General features: G+C 33.6%; 3 protein-coding genes across 3 annotated transcripts; 1 reads left to right on the forward strand and 2 right to left on the reverse strand.

The window, feature by feature from the left end:
* Window positions 1-604: 604 nt before the first annotated feature.
* Window positions 605-7,052, reverse strand: LOC142618685 (putative methyltransferase At1g22800, mitochondrial). Its single transcript, XM_075791672.1, has 11 exons — window positions 6,824-7,052; window positions 5,555-5,635; window positions 5,221-5,299; window positions 4,557-4,698; window positions 4,388-4,457; window positions 3,635-3,699; window positions 3,445-3,523; window positions 2,946-3,033; window positions 2,190-2,254; window positions 1,981-2,070; window positions 605-929 (listed from the first exon to the last, which is right to left on the reverse strand). The coding sequence occupies exons 1-11, from the start codon at window positions 7,001-7,003 to the stop codon at window positions 816-818; spliced, it is 1,053 nt and encodes a 350-aa protein (XP_075647787.1). The 5' UTR covers window positions 7,004-7,052; the 3' UTR covers window positions 605-815.
* Window positions 7,053-8,936: 1,884 nt separating this feature from the next.
* LOC142619041 (uncharacterized) lies at window positions 8,937-16,057 on the forward strand. The gene is made up of 10 exons (XM_075792116.1): window positions 8,937-9,340; window positions 10,277-10,315; window positions 10,814-10,940; window positions 11,303-11,364; window positions 12,239-12,306; window positions 12,545-12,594; window positions 13,387-13,456; window positions 14,439-14,562; window positions 15,165-15,281; window positions 15,692-16,057. The coding sequence occupies exons 1-10, from the start codon at window positions 9,005-9,007 to the stop codon at window positions 15,788-15,790; spliced, it is 1,092 nt and encodes a 363-aa protein (XP_075648231.1). The 5' UTR covers window positions 8,937-9,004; the 3' UTR covers window positions 15,791-16,057.
* Window positions 16,058-17,039: 982 nt separating this feature from the next.
* LOC142618918 (uncharacterized) lies at window positions 17,040-22,284 on the reverse strand. The gene is made up of 10 exons (XM_075791978.1): window positions 21,946-22,284; window positions 20,921-21,095; window positions 20,660-20,818; window positions 20,146-20,239; window positions 19,407-19,477; window positions 19,104-19,155; window positions 18,554-18,602; window positions 18,323-18,460; window positions 17,562-17,681; window positions 17,040-17,476 (listed from the first exon to the last, which is right to left on the reverse strand). Exons 1-10 carry the CDS (start codon window positions 22,143-22,145, stop codon window positions 17,341-17,343), a joined length of 1,194 nt encoding a protein of 397 aa, XP_075648093.1. The 5' UTR covers window positions 22,146-22,284; the 3' UTR covers window positions 17,040-17,340.
* Between the last annotated feature and the right edge of the window lie 1,675 nt (window positions 22,285-23,959).

Here is a 23,959-nt window from a genome sequence, read left to right on the forward strand (position 1 = left end):
TTTACTTAAAACTATTAGATGAGTCAACATGAAAAAAAAAAAAAACTTAAAACAGTATACTATGTTGGGAACCATTGTAAAACTCTATGTTTGTAACCGTTGGTGGCTGATCTAGGCTAAGGCAGGTTTTGTACTATAACTTTAAGAGTGTCCTTGTACTTTGTAGTAAAAGTAATAAAGATTTTGTGTTTTTCATCAATCTAATTGTGCATGCTTTTGAATTGTATTGTTGATTCATACAAACGGTTGATTGTTATCTATGTCTGAGAAATCTGCACTGTGACACATACTGCAATTGCCAATACAGCGGCTTGATAGCCTTGATTATAAAACATAAAACAATAAGTGTACTTGTCAAACATATTGGTGTCCCAAAATTTGAAAGTAAAAGTGATGCCAAAGGCATAATTTGTATGCAAGTAAAAAAAGAAAACAAGAAACAATTAGAGATGGCATTTCATGTTGTACTTCAGAAATATTTTGCTTAATAAAGGTTTACCCCCATTTTATGCTGAATATGAACCATGCTGTTGTCTATCTTTCATCACTTGGTAACCAACTCAGAAGTAAAGGTTTCAGGTTGCAAGCTCATCATCAAGGAATTGAACACAGTGTGGCCTATCTTTAATCAATTAGGAACCAACTCATCAAGAATTTTATTAACAATGTTTTATCAGTTTAACAAGTGGAGAATTTAAAAAAGAAAAGAAAAAAAAGCACTGAAAAATGAAAAAGAAAAGCTATTACAGTTTTTATTTTTTCAACTCTTTGTTCATCCAAGGTATACTGGGGAGAGAGAGAGAGAGAAAGAGTGTTCAGTTCCCATTTCCAAATTTCTTCTGGATATCCTTGAAAGATACAGTGGCAGACCCCCTCCTTTTGGCCTTCTGCTGAGAAGAATGTTCCCTCCACCCTGTCATGAAAATTACCTACAACCAAGAGCAGTGTCAAAAGTAGTATACGGCCAGGGAAGAGGATTTTACTTTCAGTAGTACTCTACTTCCTATTACGGAAAGAAATAGGAATTGGAATGCTGGATACTAGTCCACACAGATTTGCATATTTACAATCTATGTTAAGAATAGTAAACTGTATTTTCTTTTTTCCTTTTCCTTTCAAGTATTTGAGTGTCATTAGAGGTCTAAATTCAATTAACTGCCCCACAAATAACCAAGAAAAATTTGTGCCATGATATATTCCAAGCAAACAATTGTGTACAACACTAATGAATGAATACAACTTCTACATTGAAAAATGAGCAAATTTTATAGTTTCCAGGTCACACTGAGAGAAAGAGCGAGAGAGCAGACTCCCTCTGCATCTAGTTTCCAAGTTTTCCAATAGATAATATGAAAGTCACCAAGCAAAAGAAGGTGTTTTGAAGGTTATTGAAGCTGGGTTCTGGCAGTGGTTACAGAGATCTATCATTGGCATAGTGTCACATGAAATAGCCAGTTAACCCTATTTACATAACATATAGCCGCCCTTAACAAAAATAGATTGTGTATTAAAAAGACCAAATAGATTCAATGTGAAAAACTAACCACATTATCAATATGTGGACTGGAAATATTGAACTGTTACCTTTCTGTCAAAAATGAAGAGACTATTTTTCCACCCAAAAAAAATATATATATATTTGGAGTGCCTTGTATCAAAAGCTTCTAGCAACATGATATATTCCTTTTTGGCTATGCACATATAACATATCTTGTGACTGAGTATATAGAAGCATAATGATTTAAGAGTACCCAGGACCATTGTTGATGGCAAATATTGTACTAATCACAGACAACTCCAGAGTCTTCATTGGTGCATTCCCTATATTTTTAAAGAAAGTGATATCTTGCTTATGTTATTTTATATATGATCTCACTAATATTGTTTAGCCATATATGGGATTATTTGTAATTTCCCAAGTTTCATTAGATATTAGCAAGGAAAAAAGTCAATGGTGAATAAGTAATCTACTATGCTCACCTGGAAGGTTGCAGGGATGGTGCCATCTTCTGCAGCAAACATTGAGTCATAAATAGCTGCAGTTGCCAGTGCTGTTTCTCTGTTTAGCATCTGGTTTCATCAATGAAAACATCAAATTTCAATTGAGATTTCCAAACTAGCTCATGCTCTATACTTGAGTCATTGGAAAGAAAGGATATTCAGCATTTAACAAATATAAAAACTCTCACATTATTCCTTTGCAGGAGAGCATTAGTTTCACCCATTGAACGCAAATGTTCTATCAGCTCCAGAGCTACACCAAATAGAGAGAAAAAAGAATATTAAAAAGGAAAAGAAAAAAAGGGCTAGATAACTATCATTCTAAAGGGTTTATATTGAAATTAAGTGATAAGCAATAAAAAAAGAATAGAAAGATATATTTCAAAGACAAAGGTGGATCAAGTACCGGCTTTTTAATTAAATTTTAAATGTCAGCACTGATATGCAATTCAATGCCACTAATTCCGCAACTCAATAGAACATTGATGAAGAGGATACACTATCTCTTATGTGCTTGCATCATTTGATGCCAAACCGGGCTTTACACTGAAGAATGAGTTTTATGCCATTTTCTTTGGTAATATTTCATGAGAAAATTATGTTAACCCTCAACAACACTCTACCCCTCTTGTGAAAATAAATTGCAGGAGTTTGACCACATCTGTGTATTAACTTCCCAGCATTATTCTTTATTATTCATAGGAAAGAAAGCCTTGCCCCCACCACAATATTAAATAAAGAGAGCAAGTGAGACATCATAGTAACATGAAATCAAAAGCTTGAAGCCTTGAACTCATTTGATGCTTGTAGTTCATATACAATAAAGGGTATTTTGGTGAACACCAATTCATTGACCACTGAATTTGTAAACCAGCAATTAATTTTTGTTCTAAAAGTTCCATTTTTGCTAAATAAACATCAAAAGAGGATGAGAAAATTCTTACCACTTTGATATTTAACAACGTATTCATCAACATCAACACCTGGCAGGGCGAAGCCAGCCCTAGACAAAAGATTGCCTGCATCCCGCACCTAAACAGGATAAGCAAAAAATCTGTTGACTGGTCCACAATGTGAAATAGGGCATATAAGTTTGTGTCCATTTCTCAAGAATTTTCAAATTAAAATTATTGAAAAAAAATTAATTTGAGTGGTCATGGAAGCTAAGACAATTAGGGGACCGTTTGGTACGTGTGTTTAAACAAAATTTTTCAGTCTTTTTGGAAATACGTGTGGATGAAAAAGTGTATGAAAATACGCGTAATATTGTTCAAAAACTGAAGACATGTGTTTAAACTTGTGTACCAAACGGGCCCTAGATAGCAACATTAATCAGGATGAAATAAAACTGCATGGATTCACTTGAAAAAGATATAAAAATATATTTTTTTCAATAAAGAAACTGTGACAAATTCTTCAAAAAATAAAAAATAAAAAAAATACTTGTGCCAGAGGTGATATTCGTGGACTGATGCCTCCTTCACGCTCCATTTGTGCGACAGTGCATGCTATTCTCAGCTCCCTAGTCACAAGTACGAGCAATTAGAAAAATCAACCAGGCATTTCAAGCATTGATGTATAATTTTAACTTCAGATAAGTAAATAAAGAAATAATTGAAAAGGAATAGGCAACTTTAAGGTTTCTCCACCAAGAATAGCTCCTAAAAATATGCCATCCGGCTTCAATGCTAATCTACACTGGCAAAGATAAACATTTGTTAGAAATGAATCCAGCAAGGATCCCTTTATATATATGAAAGGATTAGAATTTGGGAGGAAAAGATGGAAGGACAACTTTGACTCACACAACGTTTCAAGCCTTTAAGGAGAGATACAATATATATATATATATATATATATATATATATATATATATATATATATATATATATATATATTTTTTTTTTTTTAAGTTGCCAAAAACAAAGTTTTTAATTTTCTTTAAAACCATGTAGGTTATCAATAGATATCTGTGTGCGCACATGCACACGAACTACTCTTTGTTCAATGCATGTACACACATTTGATGCTTTGGTGGTCAAATTTTTAAATAAAGAAATACCTGATATTTCTTTGTGTTTAATTTATGATTGAAAACTTTCGAAGTTTTTTAATCAATGAAAGAAAATACATCAAGATGAAGACCAACTGATAGCTTTAGAGGCATTTCCTCTGCATATTATTTTTACAACATGTAATCTTTCGTATATGTACTTGATCTTTGTGCTTCTGACAACATAAAGAAATAAACATACAATACAATGATTAGGCATTTGTTCCAATACAACTTTCCCATTATATTAAAGAACTTATTGAGTTTTGCAATCAAAATTCTAATGAATTTGTTGCATAATGGACCACTGAAGTTTACACTGAGATCGCATACCTGTATCATGGAACCTGGAAGATCATTTGTCCAGTGTAGCCCCAAGCAGCTTAATACCACATCTACTGAACTTCAAACCACAAATACATTTTATATAAGTAAATTAAAAATCCCTCGTTTAGTGTACTGCACATGAATCCATAAAGGGGAAAGAAGAATACATGCACACCTTTCTTTAAGAGGCAAAAACTCCTCATCGCCAACCATGTAGGACGTTTCAATGTTTTCATTGTGCACATCTTTTTCAGTATCCTTACAGAGTTTTATCATGTCATATGATGTATCCATCATAATGAGCTTTTCAATGCCACCTGACATCAGGGAAAGTGTTTATGATATTACAATCTATTAGTGGGAGCATCTTGGAATTAAAAATAATGTACAAGAAGGGAAAAAAAAAAAAAAAAAAAAAAAAAAGAAGAAGAAGAAGAAGAAGAAGAAGAAGAAGAAGAAGAAGAAGACACGTAAAACAAAAAACAACATTGCTGTAATGATCACTAAAAAGACAACTGACCACCTTGCCCTAATTGCACAGGTAGCATCTTCCTCAATAGAGCATTAATATGTTGTCCAACAAAAGTAAAAATAAAAAACCACTGTACTAATTCCTATGCAATTAAAAGGATAGCCTTAATGCAAATTCTAATTCCCATAATTCCATCAAGGCATCAACTCCAAACTATCACGTCCATTACATCCTAGTGCTTCCTAATTCACATCCCAAATAATTCTTTAATCTTTTAAAGTGATTTCAGACAACTAATTACACAGCAAACAGAGAGTAAACGGTAGATAAATGGTTGGAGGAAAAAAATGAAACTTTAAATTCTTACCACGACCACCTAACAGACGCCTGACAGCTTCCAATGAACCACCCAAACATAATGCTGTTGGAAATGATTTTTTACAATCCTGCAAAAGGCAAACGCATAGCCAACATACACCTAATGAGGAAACAATTCTGAAGTTATAACAGGCACAAAATATTTAAGACTTGCATTTGAAATTCCAAGTAGTAGAAACTCAAACTTTGGAAGTGAAATCAGCTTTGCATATTACAAATATTTACCCAAACTTGAGAGCTTTGCCCAACAGAAGAACATGCAACCCTTCAGCGTTACTGAAGAGAATGGAAAAAGATTAAATTATAAAGATACTTATTACTACCTCCAAGCGATCCAACAGATTCTCAGCAACAGCATCAACAAAAGAATCATTTGGACGCATCAACCAAGCAGCTCGATCACGCTGCCACCAAGAAACAACCCATGAACAGATACAGCAACAACAATAACAACGGCATCCAAGCCTTAGTCCCAAAAATTTACAGGGCTACTAAAGAATTCAATTATTTCCCTTCTCAGGTGATTAACTTTTGTGGACTTCTTGTTATTGCTCAAAAACCATCACAAGATTTTCTATTGCAGGCTTTAGAAATTAGATTATCCATTGAAAAGATGGAATACAAATCCTGAACCAGACAGAGCCCGAGTAAGATCAATCAAAGGCAAGACAGCAAGAGCGTAGAATTTCAACATGATTAGATCTCCTTCCTTAGTCTTTTCATCCAAATTTCACTATCTAATTTCTGCAAGTGGCAGAAAGAAGCATCAAATTTTGATAAACCTTAAATGGTGTAGCCTAACCACCTCATTTCTAAAAGATTTGACGAAAAGAGTAGCATATAACTTTAAAATGTATTTCTTTCACATCTTAATGTAATAAAAATAAGTTCAACTAAAAGATTTACTCAAATTTATGAACAAAAAATGCTGAACTCAATTTCTTCATACACATCCCTAACACTTTCTCAAAAAATTTATCTAACACAACATCTTTACCCAAAAAAAACTTTAACTTTCCTTTCCTTTCCTTTTAGTTCCCACATTTCCTTGCAACCAATCAGAACTCACATCTTAATGCAACCAAAAATAAAAACAAAAAGTTCAACTAAAAGATACACTCAAATTTATTTAAAAAAATGAAATACAATAAATATTACACTATCTCAAAAAATTTTAACACAACACAGCAAGTTTTCAAAAAAAAAAAATCCAACTTTAAAATTCCTATCCTTTCTCTCATTTTCCTCACAACCAAACAGAACTCATTGGCAGACTTCTAAAGAATAATTTCCTCAGCCTAACACAACTCACATTAAGCATTATCTTTCTAGCTTATTCTTAACTACAAAAGAAAATCAAAACAAAACATTTCCTTTCCTTTCCCAAATTTTCCCACAAGCCAAACAAAGAAGAACAAAAAAAAAAAAACCCCAACAAAAAGGTCTAAACTTTAAAAAACGTTATAAAGTAATTCATTGTTTGGTAAGTAAGTGCTTTTTTTTTTTAATTGAATTACAAAAATGAATTGTGAAATGGGTAGACAAAAAAATGGGTTTAGTCACAGAATTTATAATTATAATTGTTTGTGAACCTGTTTGCGTTTGAGTTGGCGATCGAAGATATTGACTTTTGAGCTTTGGTTCCCATCTGGGTCTGTGCTGAAAGAACCGGACAACAATATACGGTACGGTTCATTTGTTGTTGTTAATGTTGTTGTTCTTCTCCATAGTGACAATGAGCTTCTCTGGTACATAGATAGCAACCCTGTCATTTCTTTCTTTCTTTGTTGTTCTTCTCATTCAGTTTTGTTTTGTTTTTGTTTCTGTTCTTTTTCTTTTCTTTTTTTTTACACTTCTAAAAAATATGCTTTTTGTTTAAATTTTTTTTTACAATTATTAGATTTTTTAATTTTTTTGAAATAAATTTGACTCTAGATAAGAAAAATAGACTTTTTTTATGGGATTTAAAAAATAAAAAAAAACTAACTAATTTTCTGTATTACATTTAGCATAAAAACTATTAATTTAAAAATATATATTTTGTAAATAAACTAAAAAAAATAAATAATTCTCAAACGGATGATAAATCCAACCTCTAATGAGAAAATTCATATTTGAGGTTTAGGATAATAATAAATTCTATCAAAACATTTTAAAGATATTCAGCTATTTACTTTTTTTTTTAAGTAAAAAATATTCAATTTATTTCCTAAGAAAAACAATAATTAACACTATTTAAAGTTCCTTCTTTTCCAACAGTTCACAAACCCAAAAAAAAAATTAAAAAAAAAAACCCACAAGCATTTTACAAACAAACTAATTTTAAGATTTAATTTTTCCAAACAGGTTAATGGGGTGATATTTTATTTTCTTCATTGGAAGTCCATTGTGTCTATAAAATATGCATGACTCACTTTTTATTCTTACTCTGACAAGATGAGCATTGAGGGTGATTTTTGCATGAATGGTTTTACCCAATACCTTATTGTGAGGAGTACAAGAATCTATGTCCAGACTTTACGCCCAGTAATGGATTGGGCCGCGGGAATGAACTGGGCCAAACTTGTATGCATAAGGGGAATCCAAGAAGGCAATGGGCTGTAAAAAAAAAAAAACCTGAACTAACCCTCGTACCCAAGAAAGGAAAACACCATGAGAAAATGGTACCTGTGGAGAAGGTGAGGTATTAACTTTGCTTGAAGCAAGGTGCACGAATGATCCATGTGTAGCTTCCAGATGGTGCCCAGGACCTTGGAAAACTTCTAGAACACGTAAGAAGATTGAAGATTTTTATGTCTTCATTAATTTGAGAGCCCCTACCTAACCTCTACCGCATTAAATACATATGAGACAGCTTGAACAGTCCTGAGAAAACAGAGTTCAAGGATAAGAGAGGGGAGAAAACCGATAAAGTAAGAAAAATATCCCTGAGAGTTGGGCTGGCAATAAGACAACTGTAAAGATAGGAACAAGAAGTATGCCTATAAATAAGGAGAGTAACCCATCTGAGAGAGAGATGTTCAATTCCATGGGGATAAGGGGATTTTTGTAAAGGAAATATTGAGAGTTTACTTGTAATTATTTATGATCAATGAAATCAATTGTTTAAGCTTCCCATTGTGGAGTGTTTATTCCCAACTGTTCAATTATAAGTAAATTGTGTGAAACTTTTAACTGTAATTTGAGGTGATACACGGGAGTCTAGTTTTTGTCCGTTGACACTTATGTATACCTTGTTTTTAAATATCATTATACTTTTACACAAGTAAAACAATGTCAACATTTGAAGGACCAAGTGCTTTTTAGCATTTGTGGTCTCATATTGTTATAGATAAGTCCGTTAACAATTTATTTAAATAAGGTATTGATTAAAATTCAAATTTTTATTGCTATTGATTAGTAATTTAGTATTTTTAGGGATTGCACAACATTTTATTTATAAAAGAAAAAAAATTATTCATTTGTTTTTGTTACTTTTTCGAATCTCAATTCAATGAGACCAGTTTTTCATTAGCTAAATGCACCAGTTAACAAAAACCTTTTTTGAGAGCGTAACAGGCTACAAGAAATCCAAATGTGCATTGGTGCAGGAAAAATGGACGTTCAAACTCAGATAGCTTTGACCCGCACCAAGTATGAACCGACCCTATTCTACTGAACCCGATCCATTAACAGGTTAGAGCAAAGCCCATGTGCCCTGTACTAGTGTAGTACAATGTAACACTACACTGATACGGAGACATTCTACGCTAACCAATCAGAGTACTAAAGCAATGTTACTGCTATCTTTGACATGCTCTCAGTCTATCTATTTCTCAACTTCACCACCTCAACATCTTCCTACAAAGTTTAAGAATTTTCCATTCCCAAGTACTTCTTCAACTCGAGCTGCTACTTTGAAATTCTCCCCATTTTCTCAAAGGTTGTTGGGAAATGGGAACTGGGTTTCTCACAGAAACAGATTTCATGCAAAATCTGCTGACTCAGAACCCAATGCCAACCAGCCATCCGCCCAAGTTTCCCAGGAAAATGGTACAGTTTCCAATAGTAGTGGCAACCCATCAACCAGTTTTCTGTCCATTCTTTGTCCTCTGCTCAAGCTCTTCTCTGTAAGTCTCTTAATTCCCCCCCCCCCCCTTTTTCTTTTTAAATTAAACTATGGAAAGTTGAAACCTTTATGCATCTTATATGGTAAATCTGTTTAGTGCTATAGTATTTATTGACATAGGATGAAATACAATTGTCAGAACATAGTAGTCATCTAGATGGAAATTCCTATGTTTCAATTGGTCCAAGAGAATGTGTTTATGGAACTGGTAATTATTGTAAAATGGATTTGGGGTATTGGAATTAGCATCCAACATGTGTGATGAAGTGGATTATGCTGGATAAAATATTGGAATTTTGGGTTTACAGTCAATTGTTACTCCTAACTGGGGAATGTATAGAAGAATTTCAGCATTAGTCAATGTTACATGTTGCATGAGCACATACTTGGGATACAGATATCATATGATTGTGGTGTTGGTGTTATCTGCATCATATGACTAAGAGGAAGGATTTAAAGGTCCCATAAGGTAACAGACAAGGTTGAAGTAGTGTTTATCAAATTTTAGGTTCTTGTTGTTCTCCCCATCAAGTGGATGGATTAATTTTGATAAGGTCACTTCAACTAGGCATATTAGCATAGAGGAGTACAGCCACAGAATTGCACCTGTAAAAATTGAGATGTAAGGAGCCTATGCAGCCGAAATTCCCTGATGGGTACAGCCAAATACCCTATAACTTGCAATTCTAGCAATTGCATAAAAAAAAAGATCTTTAACTTGACATATTGTATTAAATCACTAATTAATGCTACTTACCTTGAAAATTCTGTTGTATGCATGATTTAATCTATTCTGTAAATATGCAACCTTTTATTGTAGTACCCAGTTGCATAATTCTTCTTTTGATTTTGTTATGTATAGTACAGGTCCAAACTTCTTGTTTGTTTTCTTTTTTGTCATTTATATATACCATTATGTTTGTCTTCTTTCTTTCAGGGAGGAGATCCTTCTCAAGAACGGAATTATAGTTTGGAGGTAATCTCTTTTAAGAGTTTCTTATTTTCAGAACTCAAATTTAATATTGCTTTATGTGGATTTTTCTTGCCGCTATTCTTCTTTTTGCCTTTTCACTATTTTCATTCTTAGTTGACGCTTTACGTCTTTCATCTTTTCATAGAACATACATCAAAAATGAAATAACTATAAAAATACCCTGGATGAAGTAATCAATATGGTGACTAGATGAATCTTGTGGCACGAACAACATTTAGTTTGTGTAACTTCTCTAGATGCGTAGAAGAGAATACTTTGAAAAACCTATCAAGATTATCAGCATCTATACTGTTCAATAAGTTTAACATGCATTTTACTTTGTATCTCCTTTCTTGTGCCCCTGCAAGTACTTCTCTTTATGATATGTATGCATGTAGGCATGCATGGATCCATACATTTGCATAGTAATATCAACTTTGCGCTTGGTGGGCTTCAATTGCTAGCTTACTCATACATCCTTGCTTTTGTTTCTGAATTTAGTTAGCAACATCTTCACTGTCCACTCTGGCAAGACTTCCATGGGGATCAAAAGCATTATCAGACAATTTATATAGTGAAGAGATCGCCACTTTAGATCCACCTATGCATTTGCAACTCTTTGAATTTGGTAAGCTTCTCCCTGATAAGACTGTTGGCTAATCATCCATAAAGTGATAATCAATTTTGTTGCTAGTGGAAAAATACCTTCTGTTTCACGCACTTTTTAAATTATGAAGATCAAGAATACTTTTGGAACATGATTTATACTGCTTGAATGTGTCAATATGATTGAATACAGGCTATAAGCTTAGATATAGGTATGACTAGACCATAATGAAGAATCAAGTCATATACTGGTCTAGGTAGTCCTGATACTTTTTTTTCGGATAAGGATTCCTCAACTAAGTTCTCATATCATGTGTTGCAGATTGTTTTCAGGGATTGGCTTTTTTCTGTAACTTTAATCTTTCAAATATTATTTGTCAACAGAGGCGTGCCCCTTTTGCCGGAGGGTTCGAGAGGCCATGACTGAGCTAGATCTTTCTGTAGAGGTAAGAATGGATACTTTAGATATAATCACCAAACCATTGCTTACCTCAATTTCCCATGCTTGGTAGCTGTCCAATTGTTAGAGTGCACAATCATTATCTTTGCTGTCTCATTGATTTGACACCATTCTATTTTGAATTCTAGGCATATTCCTTCATCATGAAAAACATTAAATAAGGAAAGTCATAGACAGTTTGAGCCCGTGCTTAAGCTGAGAATTGTGGACTTGATTCTAGGTCCAGCATGTATCTGTTATGTAAAATGGAAATAAAGAAGGTTTTCATACTTGGCATGGAAAATGGTAGGAGTAACTTTGTAATAGTGGTACAACTAAAACTAGTCGGTTCAGAGCGATACTTGGATCAGGCTGTTGAATCTGAAAATGGAACTTTACCTTCTGAATATCAGATAGATTAACACAATAAGATTAATTTCACTCCTCCTTCATTTCTTATTTTTTGCTTGTCAGATAATTAATTAAGCCCTGATATAAACTTAGTTTTGGGGCAAAATGGGTTGAAAGCGATAACTCATCAGGTTACCAAACCTGATCCAAATATCTGGATATAGCTAATATTACATTCTTTTATAAACGAAATATAGATATTGCATGATCAAGCTGATGATTATCCCACACACCTAGTGGAAGTCTTAGTTCAAACTCATTCAAGCAGATCTTGATAATTTGTTAAAACTGGCTTGTATAGCTGAATGTGATTTTTTTTAGAGAAGACATTGTGTCTAGTATATTTGTGGATTAACTAATTTATGCCCTTTATTTTTCAGCCTTGTTTGTAAAACTTGGAAATTATTTTCTTATTGGTGCTCTTTTGTCATTTACTTTCCTAATTTGAACTCAATGGCAAATATATATAGGTCTATCCCTGTCCAAAAGGCTCTCTAAGACATAGAGAAATGGTTAGAAGGTCCGGTGGCAAAGAGCAGTATGTAATTAATTCTCTACCAAATTTCATATATGAACTTGTTCTGTAACAATCAGTTATGCGTATGAGGTCAGCATGTCATTTTTAATTTGGTCCAGTATGAACCTTTATGATGTTGATATCCTTAATTTGTTTTGGACATTTATTCTTTGAGAAAAGGATAAGGTGTCTTCCTTCTTTTGCTTCTCTACCTTCACAAAATTTTGCATATTTATAGAGCTTCTTATTTTCCATGCAGGTTTCCTTTCCTCATTGATCCAAATACTGGTATTTCATTGTATGAAAGTGGTAAGTATAAAGCTTAGTCTTATTTTCAGATCTCGTATGAGCAAATTTGTTGATAATGGATGCCTTAACTATGTATTCTCATTTATTGAGTGTGATTATTGTTGTAAAGGTGATTCTTGTAATCTCTTTAAAATTATTTATGTTATTCCTTAATGAGGCATTCCCAAATAGTGTCTATGGTTTTTATCGGCACAATTAGCCAAAAGCTGCAAGATTCTTAAAGTGCCAGTAGATCTGTATAGTAGCATGCTTGTTTGAAACTCATTATGGAATGCCATGCAGGAGCAGGACTGACTAGATGCATAAACATGTCAAGACCTCTTGGTGCATTTAGTGTATTACATCAAAATATAAGCAATGTCAGAAACAATTGATTATCCTGTAGGAAATGGTGTTCTAGTTTCACACATTAAATTTGAAATATATAATTTTTTTTACCTGAGTAATATATAAAATATTGACCAGAGGGTAATTAGATAATTGGGTTTGACCAATCTATACATAGATAGCCCACCGAGGAATTTGAGGATAAAACCTCACACAAAATTGAAGAAATAATTTTTTGGATAAATTGGACCTATGGAACCATTCCCTGATTTGGCGTAGTACTGATGATGAGGACTATGTCAATTTATAATTTATTCGAAAAATAAAGTGAATTCTTGGTCAATAAAGCAGACACAACTGGTTGATGAAAGTCTGCATTTGTAATTTATCTTGTACCTAATTGCATTCTGGATATCAAGTTCACATGTTCTTTAACATGCATTTTTTTCTAACTTTGGATGTTAGGTGATATTGTGAATTACCTATTTCAGCAATATGGTAAAGGGAGAAGCCCATCAACAGGACTTTTGGAAAGGTATGGACATCAGAAATTGTCTCAATGGTCAAGGATTTTGTATTTTTTATGAGTACAACTTTGAGACTTGAGATGAAGTTATCAATTGCTGGTATTTTCCATGTCTTCTTATAGTTATTTTGAGATAATCAATTACACAGCTTTGAGACTTACGAATTTATCAATTGATGTTATCTTCCATGTCTTCTTATAATTATTTTGCGATAATCAAGTACACACTTACCATAATATGATGTTAAATTGTTTAGTGTACTCCTGTCTTTTTGCGATATTGCACTTTTTTTTTGGATGAATGAGAATATTTTATTACATCAAGTGAATAGGGTACAAAGTTCATGTGACAGCACCTATTAGCAAAACTGGAATACCATTTAAAATATCAATTCTAACTCATATACAAGGGAAACAATCACCTAGCTACAACAGTAGAAAGGAATTAAGAAGAAGAGGATTTAGGAGCATCTAAAGAAATTTCCCATGCATGGCACAAGACTGTTTTGAATAGAGTTAGCAAAGTATCCATTCCCTTTAATTCTCCTTTGAACTTCCCATTTGATCAAATGAAGAATATTTTCTTCAAAATAAATTCTCCCTTGATGTAACACAACATATCTTTGCTGATGTTATCCGTAATAGAAAGGCAATGACTAGAAATTTTTACTAGGTCTATAATCATCATATGCACTTTGAGGGTATGAATATGATTATTATATGCATTTCAAAGTATGAAGATGACAGTTTTGAGGTTCAAATGGATTTTGGCCTGTATTGGATGTATGATCAATACCCAGTGTCAGTGGTATCACTTTTTTTTTTAATCTATTATTATTGGTAAATTGTAAATAGGTCCTAAACCCATGACCCCACCGTTCATCCATTTTTATGGAGGAGGAAAGTCTCATTTGAATTAGAGCTTGTAGTCATATCAATCCTGTGTTCACTTGGCTCTCATTCTCGTTCTCTCTTCCTCTCTCTCATGCAGCACACTGTTCACAGGATGGATGCCAACAATTCTTCGGGCTGGAAGAGGAATGACATTGTGGGAAAAAGCCAGACAAGACCCACCACCAAAAAAGTTGGAACTTTTCTCTTATGAAAATAATGCGGTAAGATAATGTCCGCCTACTCCCTTTATTGTCTAGATGATTGTGTTTTATAATATGAATGGTATTTATTTCACTTCTGTATTATGTAACAGGGCTAACATCATAGTATGATGGAAAATAAGTATTTTTGTTTCTTTATTTTCCCCCCTTTGTTTTTGAGTAAGTAGGTCAGGAAAACAGAGGTCTGTTGGAGTTTTAAGTAGTAAATAAAGGGTATCCTCTTTTCTTCTTTTTTTTGAAGTCAAAGTGTACGCTCACTATACCTAGCTAAGTTTGATTAATGGCCTTCATTTTGCTAAATCAAGGCATGTACTCATTCAGAGAGGTAACAACACTTTCATTTGTGCAAAGTTTGGATACCATACATCCCTGAGTTGTCAACTAAAGAACCTGGAAAAAAGAAAAAAACTCAGACAGTGTGCAAGATTGTCAAATTGGGTGTAAAATAAGTCAAAAATACTAGGACCAGCAGAGTGCACAGAATCAATTTCTAGACCTGCCATGTTAGTCATACTTTTAAGTATCTTCTAGTAGTTTAAGCATTCCATGATATAGTGTAATATGTTTCACTTCCTTTTTTCCAAACTTACACTTCTTTACAGTATGCAAGAATTGTGCGGGAGGCACTATGTGAGTTGGAGCTTGCGTACATCCTCCATAATGTGGGAGAAGGTTCCACACGGACAAAGTTACTTCTTGATGCATCTCAATCCAAAGAGGTTAGTTTTGTTACAATATTTAGTCATTCTTAATATCTATGACATATTGTACTTGAGATGAATTCAATTTTGCTGGTATTTTGCTTGTCTGAATAGACTAGTTATAGTGTTTTTCCATTGGCCTTGAGACTCTGCTGCCATCCTGAGATAGAGATACTTGAATGTACTCCTACCTTAATTAGGCAGAAATAAACTCTTGCGGATTTTAAATCTGTTTATGTGCATTGCCTGTCCAATGGCCTAGGCCATGTAACCTTGTGATATAGGGAGAACACACACACACACACAGAAAATTGTTAACAGCTTGCATTGTAAGTTGAAGACTTGAAGGTATTTTGCTTTCCTGCATGCATGTTTTTTCACCTACAGGGGACTTTAAGCATTACTAAGGAAAGTTTGTCATCTTTCAGGTACCTTACTTTATTGATCCCAATACTGGTGCTCAATTTGGTGACTACAAGAAGATCTTGTCTTATTTGTTCCAGACATATTCAGCAGCCACTGTATAGTTTTAACCTCTAGTACTAAATTCTATGTGTATATAGCCTTCTTTTGTTTGTCTAGGGTATGCCCCATGCCTGTATACTTTTTTTTTCACCCTGGGGTAAATGTATTGCTTACCAAAAAAGAAAATGTCTCACTAGTTGTAGATATTTTTGTAGCTAAATTCAATTCTGAATATGCTGTAAAAGAAACTCTCCAAGCTGATGGTGATAACCAATAATTGCTAGGTCATGGTTGTAAATGTCCATATAGGGTTTGCTTTCCTAGAAGTATCATTATCTCCTTTATCAATCGGAGTGGTCAATTATAAAGCCACATAGCTGGCACTTAATATGTTGAACTTTTACAGTTTATATATTGAGAGCATGGTGATGGTAGACAATTAAATTTCTGATGGTAATCTTGACCATATTGAGGAAACACTTATAATGCATTTTAACGTAATTTTTTGTAAATATTTGTGAGGTTTTACTTCAGTGGCATTATATGTTCCATGGTTTCACTCCCTCAAGAGTTCCAAAGGATATGTTCACTATGAAAACATACAGTGTTAACTGGTGACACTTAAGAGAAACAAGTTTAAATTTAGCTTTGTTGAGGTTACAGTATGAAGTAATGCCTTCCATAACTCCTCTACCATTTCTTGTTGCCAAATTCATTTTGATAACCAACTAATAAGTCTAGAAACTTTCCCTTCTCACAGAATACTATTTTTTATATATTTATTTTTCCTGCGACTCAAACTAGTAAATGTGATAGTCAAGCCTCAGAAAAGGTGAAGAAAGTAGCAGCACAAAGAGGCCTTTCTGGTCTTTTTTGCCCCTCTATTTGATTAACTTAGTAAACATTCATAATGGAAGATGCTAGTTGGAATACTGGTATGCAAGGCTATGTTTTTCCAAATTTGAACTTTGAAGTAGGTTACTGAGTTTGCTAGTATCAATGATTGAAGAACCATAAAGAAAGCCTCGTTATTCTGGTATGCAAGGCTATGATCAAAATCCATTGTAATATTCTGGAATGGTCTGGCCTCAGCTTCATTTGGCTTTCCCCACCTAAAGTCGTGTCGTTTTTGCTTTCAAATGAAATAATTTAATGATTAGCACAGTCTCGCGCAAAAAACACCAAAAGAATACAAATCAAGATTGGTTATTGTAGGACACATGGATGAGTACTGCACACAATCATTGATCATTGTAGGACATGAGTGATGATGGCCAATATGTTTCATGTATAAGCTTAGTCACTCAATGATAACATAGTTAATTTCTGCAACCAAATCTAACTTGAAGTTGATAGGAGAAAAATTGCATCAACCAAATGTCAAGGGGTTATCAGATTGATAAACAGTACATATCTTTTCTTTTCCAAGTCATTACATAATTTAGTTGAACTATTACACTCACAAAAAGGAACCATCTTCAAAGATAACTATATTGTACTAGAACTAATGCATGATTGCCGATGGCCATCTGGCCTATTGACTTGCCTCGTTGCCCTTCATGGGTTAATATCTGGGATTTGATCCCTCCTATTTACCTTTTAACAAAAAAACTCATGCATGCATAGCAGCCACTGCAACACAATTACGCCTTCCCTCAATAAACTGTCGGTGAAATTGCTCAAAGTTTCCTGTCTTAATTGCTTCTCTTATTGCACGGAAGAATCCCAGATAATGGTGTGTGTTGTGTCTGCAACATCAAGGACAGGATTATGATTATTGCTAAAACAATAATAACAATTATCATTATCATTGGGACCAATGAAAACTTGTACATTTCTATTAGTGTCTGAGCCAGCATTTCGTGAACGTTGAGCAGGTGATTAATGTATGCTTTAGTATGGTTCTGGCATGTATAGCAGCAACATCCTTCAACGATTGGTGAAGCATCTTTCCTGAATAAAAAGCACATTAATAAAGGTAAATCATGAGTTCTGACACATAGAATTGTCATTTCATGCATCCATTAATCTCCAAATTACTAAGGAAACAAACACAAGTACATGAAACTGGAAAATGACATGAGTGGAGCAAAAAAAATCGCCATCACAATTTTCAAGCAATAACATTAATTTCACATTTTTGGTCAATGGCGACCAAACATTAGGCAAGAACTTAAATTGAACATGATATCAGAAATCATGTATACTATATAATAAAAGTAGGGTCTTAGAAACCATGGTTATGAAAAGTGGACACCTTTTCTTTACTTCACATATGAATTTAAATTAATTTGTGCATTGCACGGACATACACTATAATGAGGGTTGATGGAAAGTACTCATAGATACCACCAGAAAGGATATTTTAATCAGACATGAGAAAGAAATTATTATGTGATAGATATTTGGAGTCTCATACGGATTTCATCAAATTTCCAACTTAACTTAGTGGATAAAATCTCTTAACCTCAATATATAACATGGAATGTATGATGATCAAAATTGTGAATCCTGCGGCCAAAAGGCTAAGATCAACAATTTTTTGAATTATTCAAGTAGTAATGTTGGAAGTAGAAAAAGATCTTATTAGTTACCTATAAACAGTTGCCCTTAAATTTATCTTTGTCCGGTCACTTCCATTATCACTCAGCTGAAAATCAGATTCATTTGCATCAACTCCATTCAATGGAAAGGTAAGTGCAAAGCCTCCAAGGGTAAGGTGATATATATACCTGCAAAAAGTTGCATATATTATTCAGATAATGGTGAACTTAGCACAAGAAAGAGAAGCTCAGAGATGATAAAAAGTGAAATAAGCTACATACACTGAGTCAAAAAGATCAATGCCTGAAGCAACCCCCTGCAAGACCTCCTCTGTGAGATTAAGAAAAGATTTTATTCGCAGAATAATTATGAATCCATACTGATAAATTTAAATAAAGATACATTTGAGTATCAAAAAATGTTCCATAGATGCATTGTCCTAATGATAACTAAGTGCATATGCACGAGCAGTTACTATGAGCACGCTGCAAGTCATGAACCAACTATACACCCTCTAGACCTAACATCAGAGTTTAAAGATCGAGCATCAGATCCTCAATTCTTTTAAATGCTAATCTGAAATTCATAATTTTTTTTAATAGGCTGCATACAAGACAGGTCGCATGATTCATTTTGAATTCAAGCTCTGATAAAATTTTCGTAAGTGATACATACCAATTAAAAGAATTTTAACAAATAAATAAAAGTAAGTTTATAGTATCTCCTGGTTGATGAAAAACCTGATATTTAATCAAAGTAAGTTTATAGTATCTCCTGGTTGATGAAAAACCTGATATTTAATCAAAGTTTTATTAATGATGAAGCTGATACCTGGAAGTCCAAGCCCACATATCAGGCGCGGCTTTTCCTCTGGTAAAATATCCTGAGTATTTGGCAGCAGCATTAGATTTCGGAATCAATAAAGGAAACAATCAGTTTCAATATATGAAAAAACCCTTTCATGTATCAGGGAATGTCAAGGGATCAGCTGACAAACTCAGCTTGGTAGAAAAATGCATTGATGTTAGTAATCAACTAATCATTCACGTAGCTGCTTTTGTAATACGTGGTCCAGTTTATTGACAAAATCAGGAGATTAATTAAAGAGCCAATACTTAGAATTGAGTGTCTTACAGTAATAGTATTAAGGAGAGCAGGGCGCTCATCCCTGCTCTCTCCTAGCCCAAAGCCTCCAATCCAGTAACCTGCAGAAGATATGTTGTGGCCAAGTTAAGAAAAAATAGATAACCAAAAATAATTTTAGAAGGAAACCAAATTCCTATAATAATCCAATTGAAACTAGTCAATATCATAAAATTAAGATGAGTTCTATTTCCTAATTGTTGCACAAACCTACACAGAAACAACAATGTTCAATAGTTGCCACAAAAAACAGCACAACAAGAAAATATAAGCCTAATGTTTAAATTAGGATATTGGCAGCATGAACACAAGACATAGTGAGAGACTGCAGAGAATATTTTTTAAAAATATTTTTTTATCAATACAAAAACATAAGTGAATATATTAATATAATCATCTGAAACTTCTTTAAGCTATGAGTCAACCTTCTTCAAAAATAATTGAAGTGTTACGCATGCCAAGCAAGCATTAGACAAGTCTAATTTCCTAATTACAATAAATGCAGGACATAATTGAACCTACAGTTACTGCAGCAGAGAAGTACTCTGATAGTGTTCTGCTCATATTTACAAATATATGTAGCATGAGTGAACAAAAAAATTAGAATTATGATAACTATTCTACTCATGGGTTCTATTTTGTAGACCAAAAAGTAACATAAATTAAACGATGATGATTGATTTGGGATCAAATTCTAATTAGATAGACAAGTCTAAATTTTTTTTGAAACCTGATACATTTCGCTTGGCTACCTCTTGTGCACATCGGCGGCGTTCTTCTACATTAGAACCTCCAACAATGGCTCCAAATACTGCTCCGCCTGCCTACATATATGGGTTAAAACAAGCCCATTATTGACCAATCTATACAACAAGGGATCTGTCAAATTGATCTAAAACATGTCAATACTCAGCAGTCAGCTCACAATTTACATGATTCTACTAACAAAATTGAATGGAAACCACAAGGTGGGAGAGCAAGCAGCTAGGAATTTGTGAAAACCTTCTGGGAAGGGAAAGTGGGTTTCATGTCCATGAATGTGTGCAACACTCATTAGTAGGGAGATTCCCACACAGCATAGCAGCTAAAGATTTTTAAATTGCCATAATATTGATTAATCAAATTTCATTTGAAATCTCAAACGATGAATATTGACTAGCAATTGATAACTCAGAAACATCTTAATACAGTAACTCATAAATCATAATGTCCAAATATGGGGGAAAAACATGTATAGTTCTTACTGGACTTAATGCAATGCAGTCATCAAGCCATCTCACAGTTCGATCCACTGATGTCCTGTTTCTCTTGTCAGATACCCATGTAGGCACTTCATCAGCTAAAGTGGCCCATATGTTCGGCCTCATGGAAGAAATCAATTCCATGTATTCTACAGGTTTGATCTGAGAGCAAACAATTTTATTTAGAAATATTTTCAAGTTGATCACTAAAATATTATCAATTAGACTTTTTTAAGCATACGAGAAGCAATACAGGCCAATTACCAAAAGACGCCCGCAAGGAGTCTCAAACGATGCTCCAACTTTGTTCGTGCTGTTATATTCTGGAAGGCATTGAATAGAATCTCTTGTTACAGCTGCAAATCCATAATCATGCAGACCAAGCATTTGATGAAGTCCTCCACTATTTGATATTGTTTTTGGTGAAAGGCCTTCCAAGCTGCAGAATTTAATTATGTAGCTAGCTCAATGAATAATCATTTATGCAATGTTAAACTATGCATCTCTCTTGGAATTGTTTCAATCCCTATTACTTGATAAAACATACATAGAAGAATACACAGTTTCAACAGGGTAGCGATCTCTTTTTTTTAATAAGTAACAGAGCAGCAATCTTTCATCCCAAAAGGCTCTCACTTTCCACTGTTTAAACAATTTTTAAGAAAAATAAGTACCACTTTACTAATTCATAAAATAAAAAAGTACCACTTTACTACAAAGGCCATTACCGCATTACTCGTGTACAATATCTAAGTGTGCAAAACATAACAAAAACTTCAACAACACAAGCTCAAACAAACCCAATTCGCTAAACATCTAAAGGGCACATACTTTATTCATGTCCAAGAAGGAAACCAAGCACTCACTGTATATGTGTGCAAAACATAACAAAAACTTCAATAACACAAGCTCAAACAAGCCCAATTCACTGAAAGCCTAAACAGGCACTCACTTTATACATGTCCAAGAAAGAAACCAAGACACTCATTGTGAATTAGTGTGCAAAACATAACACAAACTTCAATAACACAAGCTTCTCAAACAAACCCAATTCACTAAACACCCAAAAGGAACAAACCAGGCACTCATTGTATATTAGTTTGCAAAACATAACAAAAACTTCAATAACACAAGCTCAAAACAAACCCAATTCACTTAACACCTAAAAGGCAATTTCTTTATACATGTCCAATAAACAAACCAACCATTCAATGTACATTAAAAAAAAAAAAACCAAACACCCAAAAGAGATAAATAAACAGAATTGGGGTGGAGTTGTGAATACATACAAGTGAAGTGGGCAAACTTGAAGGAGGTGAGAGTCAGGAGAAGGAAGAGAGGGAAGAAGGTCAGGGGAGATGAAAAAGGGCAGCCCTTTACGTGTGGAAAGGAGAAGACAAGGTGTCTCTATTGGGTGAGGAAAGTTGCCCAACTGGACCACCCCTGCCCTTGCACTTCCATTGCTCCATGCTTTCACTGCAAACTTCATGCTCTCTCTCTCTCTCTCTCTCTCTCTCTGTGTCTTGTACTTGAGGGAGACAACAAAGTCCTTTTCTTTTTTGGGGAAAGCTGAGGAAGAAAAACGTTGGGTTTTGCTCCTAAAATCAAACCCTCTGTTCTGTTCTGTTTTGTTTGTTTGAAACTTTGAACAGGCTCTTAAACCCTATAGGTACCTAAAGCTGCGAGCAATAATTTTGGGTGGGCTGAATCCAAGCCCAATATTGCTTTTGATTTTCCCACGTTTGGGCTCTCAACTAGGATTATTATAAATAAAAGGGTTAAATTCAGTAACATATTTTGAGATTTGGGGTAAAGCAATCAGCTTCAAAACTTTTTAAAACTGACCAATTTGATTCTTAATGCCAACTAAATCCCTAAATATTATTAGACATGTTAATCATTTTTCTTAACTGTTTTTTAGGGACTAAAAGTTGGCTTTAAGGATCTAATTAGTCAATTTTGAAAAGTTTTGGACTTGATTGGCATTGACCCAAATCTCAATGTATGTCATTAGAATTTACCCTAAATAAAAATAACAAGAAAAGTAAATTTTTTTTAAAAGAAACCTTTTGTGGTTTCCTCATAAAACACAGAATCATGGAGCTTTGAATGTAAAAACTTAATTCTCTATGATATTATTTTATGTATAAATAGTTAAGAGGGATGCTACGTTCACAATATTTTTACAATATTTTCACAACAAATTACAGGTGGTTAGTTTTTATTGGTTCAAATTTGAATCTAACACTAAGATTACTTTTTTGCCCTAACAATAACAACCAGTAACAATCTGCCACTTAGGATTTGTTGTAAAAATATTGTGAACATATCATTTCTCTATAGTTAATCGTATAACACTTGACTTTTGCGGGTTTGCGTGTACCACACTCACTAAACCTCTATGGTAATATTTTATGCACAAATAATAGGCCAAAATGACCAAGTACCACTATTTGGCAAAATATATTGAAGTCTACTGCTGTTTGTAAAATCATTAGAGATCTACTACTTTTTTAAAACTTGAATTTATGAAACTCGAATTTCACAAACTTGAGTTTTATAAAAAATAGCATGGTAAACTTAAAGACTATTTTTTCAAAGAACTCAAGTTCTAGAAACTCAAGTTACATAGCAAACTCGAGTTCACAAACTCAAGTTTCATAAAAGTGGTACATCCATATATATTTGTGATAGATTTTTATATATTTTGCCAAATAGTGGTATTTGGCCATTTTGGCCCAAATAATATAAATGCATGTTATTAGATGAACAACTCATGTTTTAACTTTCATGGATGTTTAATTATTTCTATATTTAACAATATCAAGTGAGTTAAGTGTTAAACTTAAAACTTCAAGAGGTTTTATGTTTTTATGATAATACTATAAGGGATTTGTGTATATTTCTCTAAAAAGAGCTATTCATAGATTAATAATTATCTTTTGCATTGAAGATATGCATCCTCTTTCTCATGATGTTTGGGATTTACTATTATGTGGAATCCATGTATTGGGAAAAGAAAAATGTATATATCTTATAGATGCATAGCTTATCAAGAAATAGGAGAATTTAAAAGTATTGAATTTTGGGATGATAGGCCTATTTTTGGGGTTATAGACTTCTAGTTGTTGAAAAGAGTATTTCCCAACCTATTAGTCCTCACAGGTAAAACCTGATTACAAGGATTTATGTATCACACCTCAAAGTTAGGAGTGTTAATTAGATGAGAAATAAGGATGTTTTATTCTACATTGGTTGTGAATGTTTAGTGTCTTTATAACCTTAATCTATAACTACAAATGG

This window comes from Castanea sativa, chromosome 12 (assembly GCF_040712315.1).
Source record: "Castanea sativa cultivar Marrone di Chiusa Pesio chromosome 12, ASM4071231v1".
Classification (NCBI taxonomy): Eukaryota; Viridiplantae; Streptophyta; class Magnoliopsida; order Fagales; family Fagaceae; genus Castanea; species Castanea sativa.

Bases quoted from the DNA above. Each gene is read 5' to 3' on its own strand.
- LOC142618685 (XM_075791672.1), bottom strand. From the start codon at position 7,003: ATGACAGGGTTGCTATCTATGTACCAGAGAAGCTCATTGTCACTATGG. The intron at 5,300-5,554 runs GTAGTAATAAGT...TGCCTTTTGCAG, and splicing joins ATCTGTTGGATCGCTTGGAG to GATTGTAAAAAATCATTTCC. The intron at 2,071-2,189 runs GTGAGAGTTTTT...TGATGAAACCAG, and splicing joins CTCTCCTGCAAAGGAATAAT to ATGCTAAACAGAGAAACAGC.
- LOC142618918 (XM_075791978.1), bottom strand. From the start codon at position 22,145: ATGAAGTTTGCAGTGAAAGCATGGAGCAATGGAAGTGCAAGGGCAGGG. The intron at 18,461-18,553 runs GTATGTAGCTTA...AACTTTTTGCAG, and splicing joins ATTGATCTTTTTGACTCAGT to GTATATATATCACCTTACCC. The intron at 17,477-17,561 runs GTACAAGTTTTC...TTGATGTTGCAG, and splicing joins GCTCAGACACTAATAGAAAT to ACACAACACACACCATTATC.
- LOC142619041 (XM_075792116.1), top strand. From the start codon at position 9,005: ATGTTACTGCTATCTTTGACATGCTCTCAGTCTATCTATTTCTCAACT. The intron at 9,341-10,276 runs GTAAGTCTCTTA...TCTTTCTTTCAG, and splicing joins CTCTGCTCAAGCTCTTCTCT to GGAGGAGATCCTTCTCAAGA. The intron at 12,307-12,544 runs GTATGTAATTAA...TTTTCCATGCAG, and splicing joins AGGTCCGGTGGCAAAGAGCA to GTTTCCTTTCCTCATTGATC.